This window comes from Vitis vinifera, chromosome 18, assembly GCF_030704535.1.
Source record: "Vitis vinifera cultivar Pinot Noir 40024 chromosome 18, ASM3070453v1".
Classification (NCBI taxonomy): Eukaryota; Viridiplantae; Streptophyta; class Magnoliopsida; order Vitales; family Vitaceae; genus Vitis; species Vitis vinifera.
This window is the reverse complement of record NC_081822.1, coordinates 36,315,224-36,331,109: the sequence shown is the minus strand read 5'-3', so window position 1 is coordinate 36,331,109 and position 15,886 is coordinate 36,315,224. Positions and strand designations below refer to the sequence as shown.

At 35.8% G+C, this 15,886-nt stretch overlaps 1 protein-coding gene across 1 annotated transcript in view; it reads right to left on the bottom strand.

Moving 5' to 3' along the window:
- Positions 1–1,049: 1,049 nt before the first annotated feature.
- Positions 1,050–15,886, bottom strand: part of LOC100243141 (uncharacterized) — a 30,624-nt gene continuing 15,787 nt past the window's right edge. Inside the window, exons 8-16 of the mRNA XM_059734750.1 lie at positions 12,325–12,483; positions 12,069–12,139; positions 4,350–4,421; positions 2,842–2,976; positions 2,340–2,495; positions 1,868–1,920; positions 1,574–1,752; positions 1,300–1,393; positions 1,050–1,227 (exon numbers count right to left, since the gene is read on the bottom strand). Of these exons, the coding sequence (XP_059590733.1) occupies positions 1,333–1,393; positions 1,574–1,752; positions 1,868–1,920; positions 2,340–2,495; positions 2,842–2,976; positions 4,350–4,421; positions 12,069–12,139; positions 12,325–12,483 (886 nt within the window). The 3' untranslated portion in view covers positions 1,050–1,227; positions 1,300–1,332. The remainder of the gene's footprint in view (positions 1,228–1,299; positions 1,394–1,573; positions 1,753–1,867; positions 1,921–2,339; positions 2,496–2,841; positions 2,977–4,349; positions 4,422–12,068; positions 12,140–12,324; positions 12,484–15,886) is intronic.

Here is a 15,886-nt window from a genome sequence, read left to right as displayed (position 1 = left end):
ACTTATTATTATTTTTTAAAAAGTTATATAAATACTAGACTCTTACATTTAAATATATAGAATTTTTATCAGTAAAGCATATATTTTTAATATCTTATTAATAAGAGTATTAATTGAAAAATAATAATCCTTAATATACAATTTTTATATACTCATATGTTAAAGATAAATTTATATGTTGCAAGTACAAATAATATTATATGTTGTTTAAGATTATTAATTTATTGATAAATAAAATAGTAATTTATTATTTTTTTAAAAAATTTATCTTTATCAAATCAATGTAAACTCTTAAGTTTTAATATATAATTTTTTTTGTTATTGAAATATATATTTTAAATTTCACATAAATAAGAGTCTTAATAAAAATAATAATAATCTTTAATATATATGGATGAGTTAAAATAAATAAAATAAGTTTAAAATTGCAAATAGAAATAATTTATTGACTTTAAATTTATTTTTTATTTTTCTTTGATTTTTATTCTTTTCTACTTTTTTTCTCTATTTTATTTCATTTACATTTTCCCTCAAATTTTTTGGGAACTAAACATTGCCTTAGGGTTTATTAAAATGGATGGAGGGGATGCGATCGTAAAATGAAGGGCTGAGATTTAATCTAACTAAATGGGTATGGACCGAAAAAATAAACTTTCTATCCATATTGTTTGTATAAAAGTTTCTATTTTATTATATAAAATTTATTTTTATTTTTTATTTTTAAAAACAAAAATTAATAAACGAGATCTAATTTAAATGTTTTATCATTAAATAATATAAATTATACCCCACTAAAAGCCCATTTGAAAGTGCTTTCGTCGGGATGTAAATCTCTCTTCATGCGAAAGAAGCTTCTAAAAATGAAAATTAAGTATTTGACTAATTAAAAGTGCTCTCAAAAACTAACAAAGGTGTCGATTGAGTGAATTCAATTAATCAAACATTTTGATTTGTTGAAATTTTTCGTTAGCAAATGACCATCAAATTTTTCAATCCCATTCATATGATCAAACTTGATGCAACATGAAACACACCACCATGGACTAAACTTTTTCTAATAAGCAATAGATGATGTATATCATATACTAATGTGCCAAAAGGAAACCAATTCAGTGCTCCTTGAGCATTAAAAAATGGTTAAGGTTACGATGGAGAAAACATGAAATAAGGAACATGAAAAAACTCCACCGTGATTATAGTTTGGTTCCATGGCTGCTATTGTTTCGGCTGCATGAGAAAAGTACATTATGAATCAAGTCTGCATAGACATATGAATAGGTGAAGATAGACTAGGATTACCTTCAAGGGGGTGAGGACAAAGTCCATTCCTACTTAGTCTGAGTGGTCATGAAAACCGATAATTTTGTTGATGAGAGGCCTCTCTCGGCGATAGCTATTGATAAGGGAAAAAAAAACCACAGCGTTATGAGTATTTTTTTGCTATGTCAAAGCTAATAAAACAACCATGAACATGAATGAATATGATAGATCAGAACTACATTTAAACAGATAAAAGCAGCTTCTAAAAACAGTAACAAGCTCTAGAAGGAACTGAACATAGTATATCACTTACATGACAACGGAAGACATGCAGAAGCAGGTCAATCCAATAGAGAAATGAATGAAGAATGTTTGCCGGAAGTTTTCTGGGTCCAGAAATTTTCTCTCAGAAATTCGAGTTATCACACCCGACAACAACAGATATGTCCAACCTGATGGCAAGCAGCTCAGAAAAGAAAACAAGGGAGAACCCTGAGTGGGGAGTGGGGAGAAGACCCAAATCAGAATCCAGACGTGCAAAATTTAAATTATGGCTAAATCAAGTTCTGATAGCTGTTGAAGCAAAGTAACTGGGACAAGTGCACACCTGGAAATAACGATTAATGAAGTTGATCGAGTATGCAATCCTCAAGGTTATAGCTTTTTAACAGTCAAGAAACAATAAATAACTGATTCTGCAACTCCATTAAAACTAACAGATTTGTAATTATACGAGGATCACAATCCAAAACCCCACCCCAAACCCCAAAAAAAACCTCCATCACTCCTCTCGGTGAATGACAAATCATTGTGTTCAGGAGACTAAAAACTGTCTCCCTTATAGAGCCACCTTCAGTCCAGTGATGTGATATACTGTGCAGGTACTACACACATTATAAAATATGCATGTAAGAAAAGAATAATTAAGAATGTTAGGCAGGGAAGGTTAGTGTGTCAAGACATTCGATGTGTATGTGTATTGTGCTGTGTTCAACAACAGCACTCCACACTGCAATTTCTGCCCTACATGAGAATTAGGGAAGGGCTACAGGGAAAATGCACAAAATCTGAAAGGATACTTAAAGAATTTGCAACCACCAAACCAACCGCACCAGCAGATTGTCTCAGTAGTGTATTCTGACCAAGGTAAATCATAGAGAATATAAATGATAAGACATTTGCACGCTGGAGTTGTTCTTCAGTTGCAACAGAATACATAAATGCTTCAACTGTTCCTGATTCAAAATCAGAGGACAAAAATTTTAGAACTCCAGTGACATGACCTGACAAAAGTAGTATTGAAGACAGTAGTATCATCAAAGAACTTATGGTTATCCGAAAGGAAGCAAAATATAATGTAGTGAAAAATTTGCACGATACTAACAATCAAAACAAAGATGGTTTTCATAGTTTCTTCCATAATACCAGGAGTCTTTTTCACTTCCAAGAGGGATAATGAGAATGAAAGAAAGGTTGGCACTATGGTCAGTTATATTTATAGTGTTTTTTCCCCTGATACATAAACTACATGCTTATCTTTTAACAGTAAAAGAAAAACATGATAAACAAAAGATTACTAACCATTCACAGCCAAAAGAAAGACATAAAGGCAATAGTATTGGAGGGCTTTAGGAGCTTCTCCATCAATCCATCTCCGATCATACATTCTGATGAGCGAGTAAGAGTAGCTTGGACCAAATGTCATGACCACAAAACCTAAAAGAAGTCACAAATAACATGAAAATTGAGACCCAAAAAAAGGAAAATGAAAAAGGAATGAAGTGGCAACACCAGCAAATGCTACAGTCTGAAGGCTTGTTAAAAGGATGGAACTCTCTTAATGTCATGAATTTATACCAACTGAAAATATAATTAGAAGAAAACATAATGCACAAAATAAATATGGTCTTACCATCACCATAACATGATTACAATTCAACTTATCAAAGCCTTATCCCAATTAGTTAGATCACCAACATGAATCGTATTTTCCCATACCTAGGCTTGTATTTTTCTGAGCAACCCCCATTTTCTCATGATTTCAACCATATCACACTCGACAGTTATTCTTTAGTAAGTCAGCAAGATTATATTAAAAAGGACAGGAGGCAAGGCACATATACACAACAAGAACTACAAAAGCATCCATTACAAACAAGATATCAGCAACCAATTTGAGACACTTTTCATTAGTAAGCAAAAATATTTGTATAAATACATTTCACTTCTAGCACAAGAAAGTCGAAGGAGACCCTCATAACACCCCTCCGCTCTTCCACCCAACTCTTTCTATGTCACTCACACTTGCTAGTGTAATCTAGGTTGTTCATTGCAATTTGAAGTCCTACCCCATATAGACAATTGGTGAGGTGATGCTGATAGTTTTTGGTATTACAGGATTCAAATTTTGCATGCAAAATTTGCTATGCGTGTGTGTGTGCATGTGGAGAGAGAGAGAGAGAGAAGGACCTGATTACAATTTTGTAAGGATGAATTTACAATTCAATCTCTAGAAAATATGACAGGTCTTCCCACCTTGATTACATCATACACCATTTTCTATCTTGTTCACAATTAAAGTCCATTATGGTACTAAAATTCACTAAAAAAAATTATCATTAAAAACGAGCCACAATATTGATAGATTTTAGAGCAATAAGGAGGGTTCCACTAGCTTTACATGTTAGCACCTAAAATGCATGCACTCTACATCTTCAAATGTGTCCCTATCAACACAACATAACATGAGTGGGGATATGTGATCCTTTATGTAAGGATAATGGAGAAAAAAGTGGATACGAGAGAAAAGAGAGACAATGAGGAGAAGAGTTTGTGGAAAAGATGTAGGGATAAAAGAGACAAGATAGGATTAAGAGAGGCAAGAGAAAAGATTTTAATTAGTATCCTAACATCTTGTATGTACTATTTTATTTCATATCTCAAGGATATATTTAAATATTTATTTATTACACTATCCGGTACTTCATAGTATTCAACACCCCTTAAGCATAAATGGAACTAACAACTAAATATTTTGAAGTATGAACATAGAATATTAGAAAGATATGTATAATAGATTCAAACCATACCAACTAACAAAACAAGCTTCAAAGCCTCTGTGAGGGAGCTTCCCAACCATATGCCCTTTTGTGGGTCTTTACCTGCTAAGAAACCTAGATAAGATTAATTGCTTATAAAAATAAATAAATCATGCATGATTTAGTACATAGCCAACCCATGCCTAAACAAATTAGATTCATAAAATAATGAGGTTCCACTTTGCATGGAAAGAAAAATTTTAAAATTAACTTTGAAAGAGAAGGGCAAAACTTCTCAATTGGCATGTGAATATAGGATGATGTGCAATACAAATATGAAAAACAAGTTGTAAAGTTTAATACACAATTTTGCCACTAGCATTAGACTCCAACTTTAGAGTCAAAAAAGGACACAAAAAGAGACTCAACAAACATAAGGAAACATAAAGTTCATTTATAAAATCACAAGAAAGCTTTAATTTTTACTACTTTGGTAAGCTACTGATAATCCTAAAAACTTGTGCAGTTAGGTAATGGTCCATGAGATATATCAAGCTTGCCTAGGCCTTAATCATAAACAACCCCCACCCCCTCTCACAGGCAAGCTTCTTAGAGCTTGCACCTAGGCTTAATAAATAGGGTAAATAAACAACTAGTGAGGCTCAATCTTTTGACCTTCACAATATTTAGGTTTGATACCATGTTAAGCTACCCATTGACCAATTAGCCTCTATGACCCTTATTTAATAGGGAAATAATGGTTGTTATTCAGCATCTTAATAGGAAAGTCAATAATTGTAGTATATATCAATATAAATTAGGATGTCAAAACTAGAAATCCGATGATTTTTGGGACAGATTTCTAGGAGTTAATTTGTTTCATTTTTTATTGTATAGTTGCCAATAAGACATACCATTTTTCATCAAATCAAAATACAATTATTCTCACATATGACCACATGGTATCAAAGCATTAAGTGTTTTTCTGAATAATCATTCAGGTTCAAGAACTTCTACAACTGATGGTTATTTTCTGTTAGTGATGAAAAATCACCCTGATTTGTAAAACAACCTGAATTCTTTTGTATTCAACCATGTCAAAAAGTTCAGAGGTGATTAACCAGACTTACCAAAGCCTTTTATTGATCGTTCCCCTCTTTTGTTTGAGGGAGGGGGTTTAGAAAGGGGCCTAGTCCATTCAGGTTTGAGAATGTGGCTGAAAGAGGAAGGAGGAGGCTTTTAATCAAATAGGCTTTTGGGACACTAAGGAAACGGAAAGAGTTTTGTCTATTGGTAAGGCAAAAGCAAGGAATTCTGCAAGGTAGGATTACCAAAAATGGGCTTTGATGGAAGAAGCATCTTAGAGACAAAAATTGAGAGAAATTTGGCTTAAGGGAATAGAAACTCTAAGTTCTTCCATAAGATGGCTAATGCGCACAAAAGAAGTAACTTCCTTGCCAAGATCAAAATGCACGGGAAGTGGCTTACGGGAGATAGAGAGCAGAAAGAGGGAGTGGTGGGTGCCTTTAAAACCCTTCTCTTTGAAGATAGGGCTAGAGGCTTGGAGTTGATGCTTTATCCTTTGAGGTGTTGGAAGATTGAGAGGCCAGGAAATTAGAGGGGGTTTTCACAAAGGAAGAAGTATGGGATTGTTGTTGAAGTTGAATGGTGACAAAGCTCCAAGTCCGAATGGTCTTTTGATGACTTTTTGACATTTCAATTGGGAGTTTGTGAAAGGAAAAGTGCTGAATTTTTTTAATGAGTTCCATGAGCATTGAACAAAAGGATTTTAGGCCAATATGTTTGGTTGGAGATCTTTATAAGTTGTTGAAAAAAGTTTTGGCCAATAGACTCGAGAAAGTGATGGGTAAAGTGGTCTCCAAGTTTCAAAACGCCTTTGTGGAGGGAAGACAAATTTTGGATGCAGTGTTTGTAGCAAATGAGACAGTTTATTCAGTACTAAAGAAGAGAGGTAGTGGGTTAATATGCAAACTTGACATTGAGAAGGCTTTTGATCATGTGAATTGGGCCTTTTTGTTAACAATTCTTGGCAGCATGGGGTTCGGGCAAAAATAAATAAATTGAATAAAATGGTGTATATCTTCAGCCAACTTCTCTATTTTAATTAACGATTCCCTGACCAGTTTTTTTTTATCAAAGCTCAAGGGAATTGAGACAAGGGAATCTTATTTCTCCCTACCTGTTTGTGATTGCTATGGAGGCCCTTAGTAGATTAATTTTGAAGGCTTGGGAAGGTGGTTTTATTTGAGGTCTCAAGGTCAAGAGAAGAAGGGGGTGGGGGTGAGGAGATTTCTTATCTCCTTTTTGCCGATGACACTATCGTTTTTTGTAAGACCTCTCAAGAACAAGTCACTTTCTTGTGTTGGTTGCTCTAGTGGTTTGAAGTTATGTCGGGGTTGAAGATTAACTTGGATAAGAGTGAGATGATTCTAGAGGGGGAGGTGGAATACTTGGAAGAGTTGTCTTGTGAAATCGGGTGTAAGGTGGGAAAACTATCTTCTTCTTACCTTAGGCTTCCACTGAGGGCCTCATACAAGTTAGTGGCAATTTGGGATGGGGTTAAAGAACGGTTTTGTAAGATGCTTTCATTATGGAAGAGACAACATCTCTCCAATGGGGGAAGACTCACTTTACTTCGTAGTACTCTAGCTAGTTCTAGAGTATGTCTTTGTTCACCATTCCAAGAATTGTAAGATTGAGATTAGAGAAGATACAAAAAGAGTTTCTATGGGGAGAAGGGGCATTAGACAACAAAATACACTTAGTCATGCGGTTAACTGTTTGTGAAGCAAAATCAAAAGGAGGGCTAGGTATTCGTTCTCTTTCTTTGCTTAATAAGGCCCTTCTTTGCAAATGGTGTTGGCATTTCTCTAGTGAAAGAGATTCACTATGGAAGAAAATCACAAAGGGAAAGTTTGGGAGGAAGAGGGAGGATGGAGGTTAGGAGTGGTGAGAGATTCCTATGGAGTAGGGTTTAGAAGCAGATTGGGAAGTAGTTGGATTTTTTCAACTCAAAGATTTCCTTTGTGGTGGGTAATAGGAGTAGGGTGAAGTTTTGGAAAGATAGGTGTTGTAGTGAGGAACCCTTATGTGAGAGTTTCCAGTCCTTGTTTGCCTTATCTAATTCTGAAGAGTCATGGTAGCTGATTTTTAGGAACATAGGAAGGAGGAAATCGGAATTTCCATTTCGTTAGGAACCTAAATGATTGGGAGGTGGGTGTCATGGAGTAGTTCCTTTCTAAACAGGTGTGTCTTGTGCAAAGAGAAGTCAGAATCCATGGATCATATCCTCCTTCATTGTGACAAGGAGAGACTTTTATGATAGCTAGTGCTCTTTATTTTTAGTATTCAATGGGTTATAATAGAGTCCGTTAGGGAGACTCTCATAGGTTGGCATGATTCTTTTGTAGATAGAAGGCATATTAAGGCTTGGACAACTGCTCCATCTTGTATTTTCTTAACGATTTGGAAGGAAAGAAATGGGAGATACTTTGATTGTGAAGAATTGTTAGATCAATGGCTAAAAAATATTTTCCTTAACAATTCCTTTGTGTGGGTTAGAATGTATATAGATGAAGGATATTCACATTTGGTTGATTTCATAGATTGGTTGGGTTGTGGATGAGGGAGGGAGTATTTTTTGGTATCCTCTGTTTTGTTTTTGCTTGATTTTCCTTGTATACGGCCCACGTATTCTTGTGAGCTTTTGGTATTTCTCAATACAATTTCTTACTTATTAAAAAAAAAAAAAATGAACATTGTGAAGCAGTTCCAACATAAAGCACTAGGGTTTTCTAGTGTTATTAATGCCTGGATGATAAATTTATAAAATAACTTATGGGTTAGCTGGGTTGGTTTGGGCTGAAACAATGTTTAATGGGATTCTTCAAGATTAAGATTTTCATCCCAATCAATGACCAGGTTAGTCATATACATGGTAACTCATTTGCTTGAACCAAGTTAATCTCATCTAAAGTTGACACATTGTGAACCCTATGAAGAGGCATTACCAACTTTTGTGGTACTTTCAAACCTGTGTATTTGTATGACCTTGGTATTGATGCCTCTCCATTGTCACAATTCTATGATTTCAAGCAAATTTATTTTATAAATGCTCCCATATTTTGATTGAGCTCTCAAATTGTTGCTTTGCACCACCCTAAATTGTCTAATGACACATGAAGAGAATCCAGTGAAATTAATTTCTTCTCAATGTTTGTGTGCTTTCATTAAATAAATCAATGTGGAGAAACATCTGAAGTGTTTAAGTAGTAATTATATAAATGAAAATTGTTCTTTGTAGTTTTTGTAGTGCAAATGATTACCAAATTTTGCAATTGGAGGTAGGATACCTTGGTTGAATCATTGATTCTTTAATGAGGGTATTAGGGTAGGTTGAAGCCAAGGTAAGAGACAAGAAAAGGGTGCTAGTCTAGTAGAGCATGTGCCGAAGTAGGCAGATATTCGATTTCGAGTAAACAATTGGATTCTTCCCACCAAACTAAGAATCTTGAATCTCGTCTTTGCAGGGGTTTGACTTGTACTTTCCATGGTTTAGTAGAGAGGAAAAAAGAAGACGGATGTTTGAACTTGTTCAAGTAGACTTGATATACATACATTGTGGACTTATTTCCTAACAACTTAAATTTTTGAAATTAAATGGTAGTGTAAGTATATGTGAGAATAATCGTATATTCATTTGAGGAAAAATTGTACATCTTATAGGCAATTATACAATGAAATACAAATTTGTCCCAAAATTCATGAAAAATCTAATTTTGACTTCCTAAAAATTGATCTATACAACAACTATTGATTTTCCTATTAAGAGGCCAAATACCAACCATTATTTCCCTATTAAATAAGGGTCATATAGGCTAATTAGTTAACCCTCCCCCTCAAGTTGGTGCATAATTGTTTTCCATTCCTAACTTCATAGTAATTATCTGAAAAATCCAACTTCAAAGTCCCTTAGACTCTGCTATCTGTCCTGTTTAAACATAAGGAGTGTAAATTAGGCTACTGTCCAATTTCTCTTTGGTGAAGTGTCTATCAATCTATATGTACTTTCTATGATCATGTCGGATGGGATTATTCGCAATGTTAATAGGCGACTGTTTGTATAGTACAACTTCATTGTTCTTTCCCATTTAATCTTGAGATCATCAAGAATGAGTTTTAATCAAAGAAGTTCACATATTCATTGTGCTATAATCCAGAATTTTGCCTTTGCGCTTGACCTAGCCACAACACCTTTCTTTTTGCTTCTCCAAGTAACTAGGTATCCTCCTCGGAATGTGCAGTAACCTGGGGTAGATCTTTGGTCTATAATTGACCTCGCCCGGTTTGCATTAGTGTATACTTCCAAATTCAGCTCCATATTCTTTTTAAACAAAATGCCCTTTTCAAAACTGAGTTTCAAATATCTAAGACTCCTATTGACTACCTCTAGATGGCTATTCTTTGGTGAATGCATGAACCAACTGTCCACACTACTTTTTTCACGCTATATCAAGCTTACCATGTGATAATAAAGCAGTTTTCCCACTAGTCTTTGATACATACCTTGGTCCACTGCTGCCTCATTGTTGTCATCCACAGGTCTATGATTCTGTTTAATGGGAGTATTGATTGAATTACTACCTAATGTCCCAGTTTCCTTTAGGAGATCATGTTTTGCTATGAAATAAAGATGCCCTTATTTGAATATGATCGACCCCAATACCCAAGAAGTACCTCAACCTCCCTAAATCTTTAATGTCAAATTCCGTAGCAAGACGTTCTTTAAGCCATTCAATCTCTTCTAAATCATCCTCAGTTGCAACTACATAAACGATTAAAGCCATGACTTTCCATTGTTGAGTGCTTGATAAAAACAGTATGATCTCCTTGACTTCGTAGGTACTTCATCTTCAGCATGGCATTATCATTTTGAAGTTCTGATAATGATCTAATTCCCACCACAATCTTTTCATTGTGTTATAATATTCTATTATTGACACAGTACCTTGTTTGGTTCCTAAAATTTTCATCTTGATCCCATAGATCTGTGAAGCATCTTAGACCTTTGAATAAGTCTGTCGCACTGCTCTCTAGACTTCCTTTGCTGTGGTAAAAAACATACAAGTTACACAAATCTTGGGTTGCATGGTGTTTCATAGCCAAGACATTACCATGGAAACTTTCACATCCCGAAATTGAATTTGTGATCATCATGGTTAGGCCTTGGATTGGTCAAGTGGCCCAGTTTTCCGTTCCCCTTCAAGAAGGTTCAGACCAGTTGAGACCATGCTAACAATTCCTTCCTGTTAGTTGATAGACCGATTGAAGGTTTTGATACTCACCTGCAAGTTCTTGAGGAGTCATTCAGAGGAAGTCCTACTAATCTCACCCACTCCTCTCTCACTGCCCTTCCCTTCCTCAAACAACCAACTTTAGGATTCCATCTCACCAGGTCCAAAAAGTTTATCTTCAAAATTCCTTGAACCCCTTGATAGGACTGAGTCCAAATTCTCTTCATTCTCGAACTCGAAATAGCAAAAAGAAGTTCCCAAGGAAGAAACTCTAGCCCTTTTCTTTACATCCCAACTTCTGTTCACCCACTTCCTCGATGTAGGTAACCAAAGTTCCAAGCTAGATACTTCCCCCCACTTCCCCACCAAACAAAGATTCCAAAGGAGTTCTCACCTCTTCACTCCCGTCTCATCTAGTTGGACCCACACTTTTCCACCGATATCCTTTTGCGAACTTGCAACCTTCACCACAAAAGAATCTTCCTCCATAAGGGACCCTCTGCTGTCTTCCATCGGCCCCTTCTTCCCCACAAAACTAGATTGCCCCACAGGAAGTGACATAAGCCGCACCCCCAAGGAACGAAGCTTCCTGGCCAAAGTGGACCAGCCCCCCGGCAATCCTCTTCCTTCTGGGAAAATTAGGTTAAATCTCTTTGCCTCCACATCATAGACTGAGCAAAGGATAAAGTTCCTGCTCCATTAACACACCCCTGAAGCTTGTAGGCCCTTCAATTTTCCTTTCACACCTTATTGCTAACTGATGAATCCTCTTCCCTACAACAAGCATCTACTCCTCCAAGCAAGCATCTTAGACTCGCCTCCCCAAACTTGATCCAATTGAAAAATCCTCTTCCCCTCTCCACAATAACATCTCTCAGCTTACCAGAAACCTCCTCAATGGAGATCTCAAAGGCCTTCGCCTCCACAGCAAACCAAGACTTCCATCCTTTCAGTGTTTCCCTCTTGAAGCTCTTACTGAAAAAGCTTTGAAGTTCCATTACTAATTCTAATGTTTCGCAATGTTCATGTCACTTGTCATACCAACTACAACAGCGTTGTGTAAAGCATATTGAGAAAAGCTTACTTAGAGAGCCAGAGTTCTTTCAAATTTCAATTGAAGCCTCCATATCCAAGAAAAAGAGAAGAATTTCTGGCTTCAAAAGGGCGAAGGTTGCTTTTAGACCATTTTGGTAATGTCATTATTCATAAGGATTGGTTCACAGACCTAGAAAAAAACCATTGTATAGATTAGTTATGCTCTTGCAACCATACAATGGTTGAGTTCTTTACAGGTTGGATCAGGAATCACCACACCTATGTCTTCATTTACTGACAAGAAATATTGGCTAGCTGACAAAGTAGAGCTAAATAAAATAAACAATTAAAACTGCAATGAAAAGTTCATAGGTTTTGTACATCCAAGAAACAGAACAAAAAAGGATGGAGAAACAAAAACCTGATGCACCTCTTGCAAAAGTAGCATATGAAATTTCTTCAAAAGGAGAAAACACCAACCTCACCACCAAGCTACCTGAAAAGGGACAACTCATTTATCTAAGCAAGTATCTCAGAAAAAGAAATAGAATAAATTATTGTGTCCTTCTCGATTAAGATAGTACCAAATCAAAATCAATCAAAGTTACTAAAAGTAAACACTACTGTTCTAATCAAAAGGTAATAAATCTAAGGCATGGGATAATTTCACCAAATACTTGCCTAATCTGTCTACAAACCCATATGCTGCTTTGCTATGTGGTGTTAAAAACCATAGAAGGACCATCTTTTCTCCTCTTTGAAAAATGCACTTTAGAAAGGAGAACCACATACACATTACTAAGAGCTTCCCATCATAGTCCATCATGCTTCCTACTCTGTAAAATTATGTGTTATTTCCCAACACACACTGATATAAATATAAAAACTGCAGTAAGCAAGTCACTACAAAGCAATTGAAAAAACAACATGAGTAATTTTTGAAACATTACCGATAAGAAAACATATAAAAGCAATCTGATGAATAATTTGTAAAAGAACCAGGGGTGGAACCACAGATGATTTTGACTAACATAAAGCAAATCCAAACCTTGAAGTGTTTGGGTAAGCAGCAAGCCTATGAATTGAATTTCTATCCCTATTTGTTCCAAACGTTTATATTTATTATGGGAGATTGCATATACAAATCCAATAATAAAAGGAATGCAGGTGATTCATTGACCAAGAAACTAAATGGGATGTATCAGAGGCCCATTTTCTAAAATAAAGTGAGCGTTATAGTACTGGATTTATACATAAAATGACAATGGCATGATTAATATCCATCATTTGCTTGTAATATTCTCGGAACATACCAAATTATTAGATCAGATATCCAATTAATGATAACCATTTCAAATTTGAACTTGTACTTTGTTGATCTATCAGGTTATCACATAGGATCTGATTAGTTGTTTGAATAGCAGATCAGATCATATCATCCATCATTCCATCCAGATCTGACCAGTTTACAAGCTTGAGTAGTTAGTGTTGAGAGTATTGTGTCCATAGGACTCAGCATAAGTACTTGTGACATTGGGTTCTTATTGTAAATTTAATTTATGTGAACAGGATAATGGTCAAGAGTCCTGTTATTCTCTCCATTTCACTTGTATATTTGAATCATCAAAAACATTATCAAATTAATGATAATCATTTTGAATTTGAACTTGAACTTTGTCGATCCATCAGGTCATCAGACAGGACCAGATTAATTGTTCGTATAGCAGATCAGATCAGATCATATCATCCCTGATTCCATCCAGATCCAACCAGTTTACAAGCTTAAGTAGTTAGTGTTGAGAGTATTGTATCCACAGGACCCAGCATAAGTGCTTGTGACATTGGGTTCTTATTGTAAATTTAATTTATGTAAACAGCATAATGGTCGAGAGTCTTGTTATCCTCTCCATTTCACTTCTATATTTGAATCATCAAAAACCTTGACAAATTGAAGACAGTCCCTAAAGGTCCCAATTAGACAGTTATGAACTTTTGAGACCACAGAATAGTTTGACCATGCTCATATACCATTTCCACTAAAGCTGCCAATTATAAAGTCTTTTAACACATGAATAAGATCGAAAAATTCAGAATATGGAAAATTTTGAAGAGCCAAACTATGAAATCAGATCACATTCACTTCAAAGATTTAGAGCTGCCAATTATCAAGTCTTCTAACACACACATAAGATCGAAAATTCAAAAAATTTTGGAGAGCCAAACTTTGAAATCAGATCACATTCACTTCAAAAAATGCAAAAAGAACAAACTATTACTGAATAATTTAATTATTCAATAATGATAACAATAATAATGACAAAAGTGATGAGGATAATAAAAGCAATATTTTTGTAATCAACTACAAAATTGTAACCAGCCATTAGGGAACACTATTTACATTCAGGAGGAAGTGGGTCGAGTAAGGAAGTACCACAGTGTCTAGACTACTGTCAGAGAAGTCTAGGATCTGGAAAGCACTTCACCAAAACTATTACCTAAAGGAACTCACTTGGTGGCCAGTGGGATTATTGGAAAGACAAATATCTAGTGCTCAGAAAGGTGAATAAGTTTAATATCAAGAGAAGATATTACACTGTAAATGTTGAACATATATGGTTGCCACCTCATACACACCATTTTTTACTTCAAGATGTGTGATTTGTTATTACCATGCCTTCTAGAGGTCTCCAGATAAATTAATCTGGGCAAAGAGGGGTTAGGTGGTTAGTAAAGGTTTTTGAAAGATTGTAGATGGAACAATCAGGAACCTCTTATCTGCAGCCTTATAGAAGGGGTTGGTTGTACAGATTGGAGTTGGGAAAGAATGAAGGGTGCTAACTCCTTTTAAAACATTTTGCGATAAAGGTAAAAGATACATCTTAATTTTCTTAAAGGATGGGGTACCCATGGTTGGACATCAGAAGCTTTGAATATCAAGGGAAAGTGGTCCAAAAACTAAAAAAGAAAGTTAGAGGGAGATTCATCTACGAAGGGAGGCCCCACCCTAGGCTCTTGAAGCTTCACCAAGGTGACAAGGGAGTTCAAATAATTAGGGTTTGGCTTACAAGACATCTGGGGCAAGGCAATGAGTGTAAACATGGTCTCATGCTTGAATCCTGCCTGGATAGAGCCTTGCAGTTGAAGAGCTGCTTGGTGGACCTGCTAGACCCTGCTCCAGATGCTGGGACTGTGAAGTCCTAGTCATCATCCTCCTAAAATATGGGTAGGTGGTGAAGGAGTTTGCCACACAAGGAGCTTACTTTCTTTACATTTTACCTTCCACTACCACTTCCAAGTGAATTCTTCAGATGGAACAGCAATATTTAAAGGGTAAATACTAGGTATTAGAAGGTTGAGGAACTCTGTTTGGTTGCCACAAAGTAGGAACATGTTTTTTTGAGATCAAAATCGACAGTTCTCCCATCCACTGATGGTGTAGAGATCTTTTTATGGTTGGTCAATATTTTTGTAGTAGTTTTGTGGCCATTGATGAGGCTACGACATGGAGAATAAATCTTAGGCAGGCAAGAATGCCTGTAAAAGAAGATGTTGGCAACACTTTGGGCAATTTCTTGTTGGGTACGATCATTTGTGATCTCTATTTGGGCAAAACACAAGCCTCTGTTGGGAAGTGAAATTTTTAGTTTACAGGCTACTAAAGCTGAGGTCCTGTGTGGGTAAAGGAGATGAATAGACTTCCATGAGCAGGAGTGGAGAATAGACTACTAGGCAAATTTTGGATGGAGGAATCCAAATGTTTAGTGCACCATGTCGAGGATAACAGTGACCCCTTGCAACATCAACCTGATGCACTTCCAGCCATGCATTTCAGAGGGGGCACACATAGCCAAAACATTCACATTTGAAAGGAAGAATTATGATAAAGGGTGCTAGGTATAAAAGTTATTTTGCAAAATAGTTCATATCCACTCATTGGTCAAATGTGCCTGCATGTAAAAATAATTGAAATAGAGAAGCTTTGTTATGAAAAGTCAGTTTTTACCCTTTGAATACCAAAATCATAAAGGAAATAGAAAAAAAGGAGGAAAAAGCCTAACATTAATCTAACCATGGCTACTCACATGGCACCCTTCCATGATCTGCCCAACCTCAGCAGCCATGGTCTTGCTCCATGGCAGTTGCTAATGGTAAAGACAAACGGGAAAACCATCCTTAACGGTCATGATCTTGCTCCATGAATACTGCTGATCAAAAAGACATAAAAGAAAAGGAAGATTA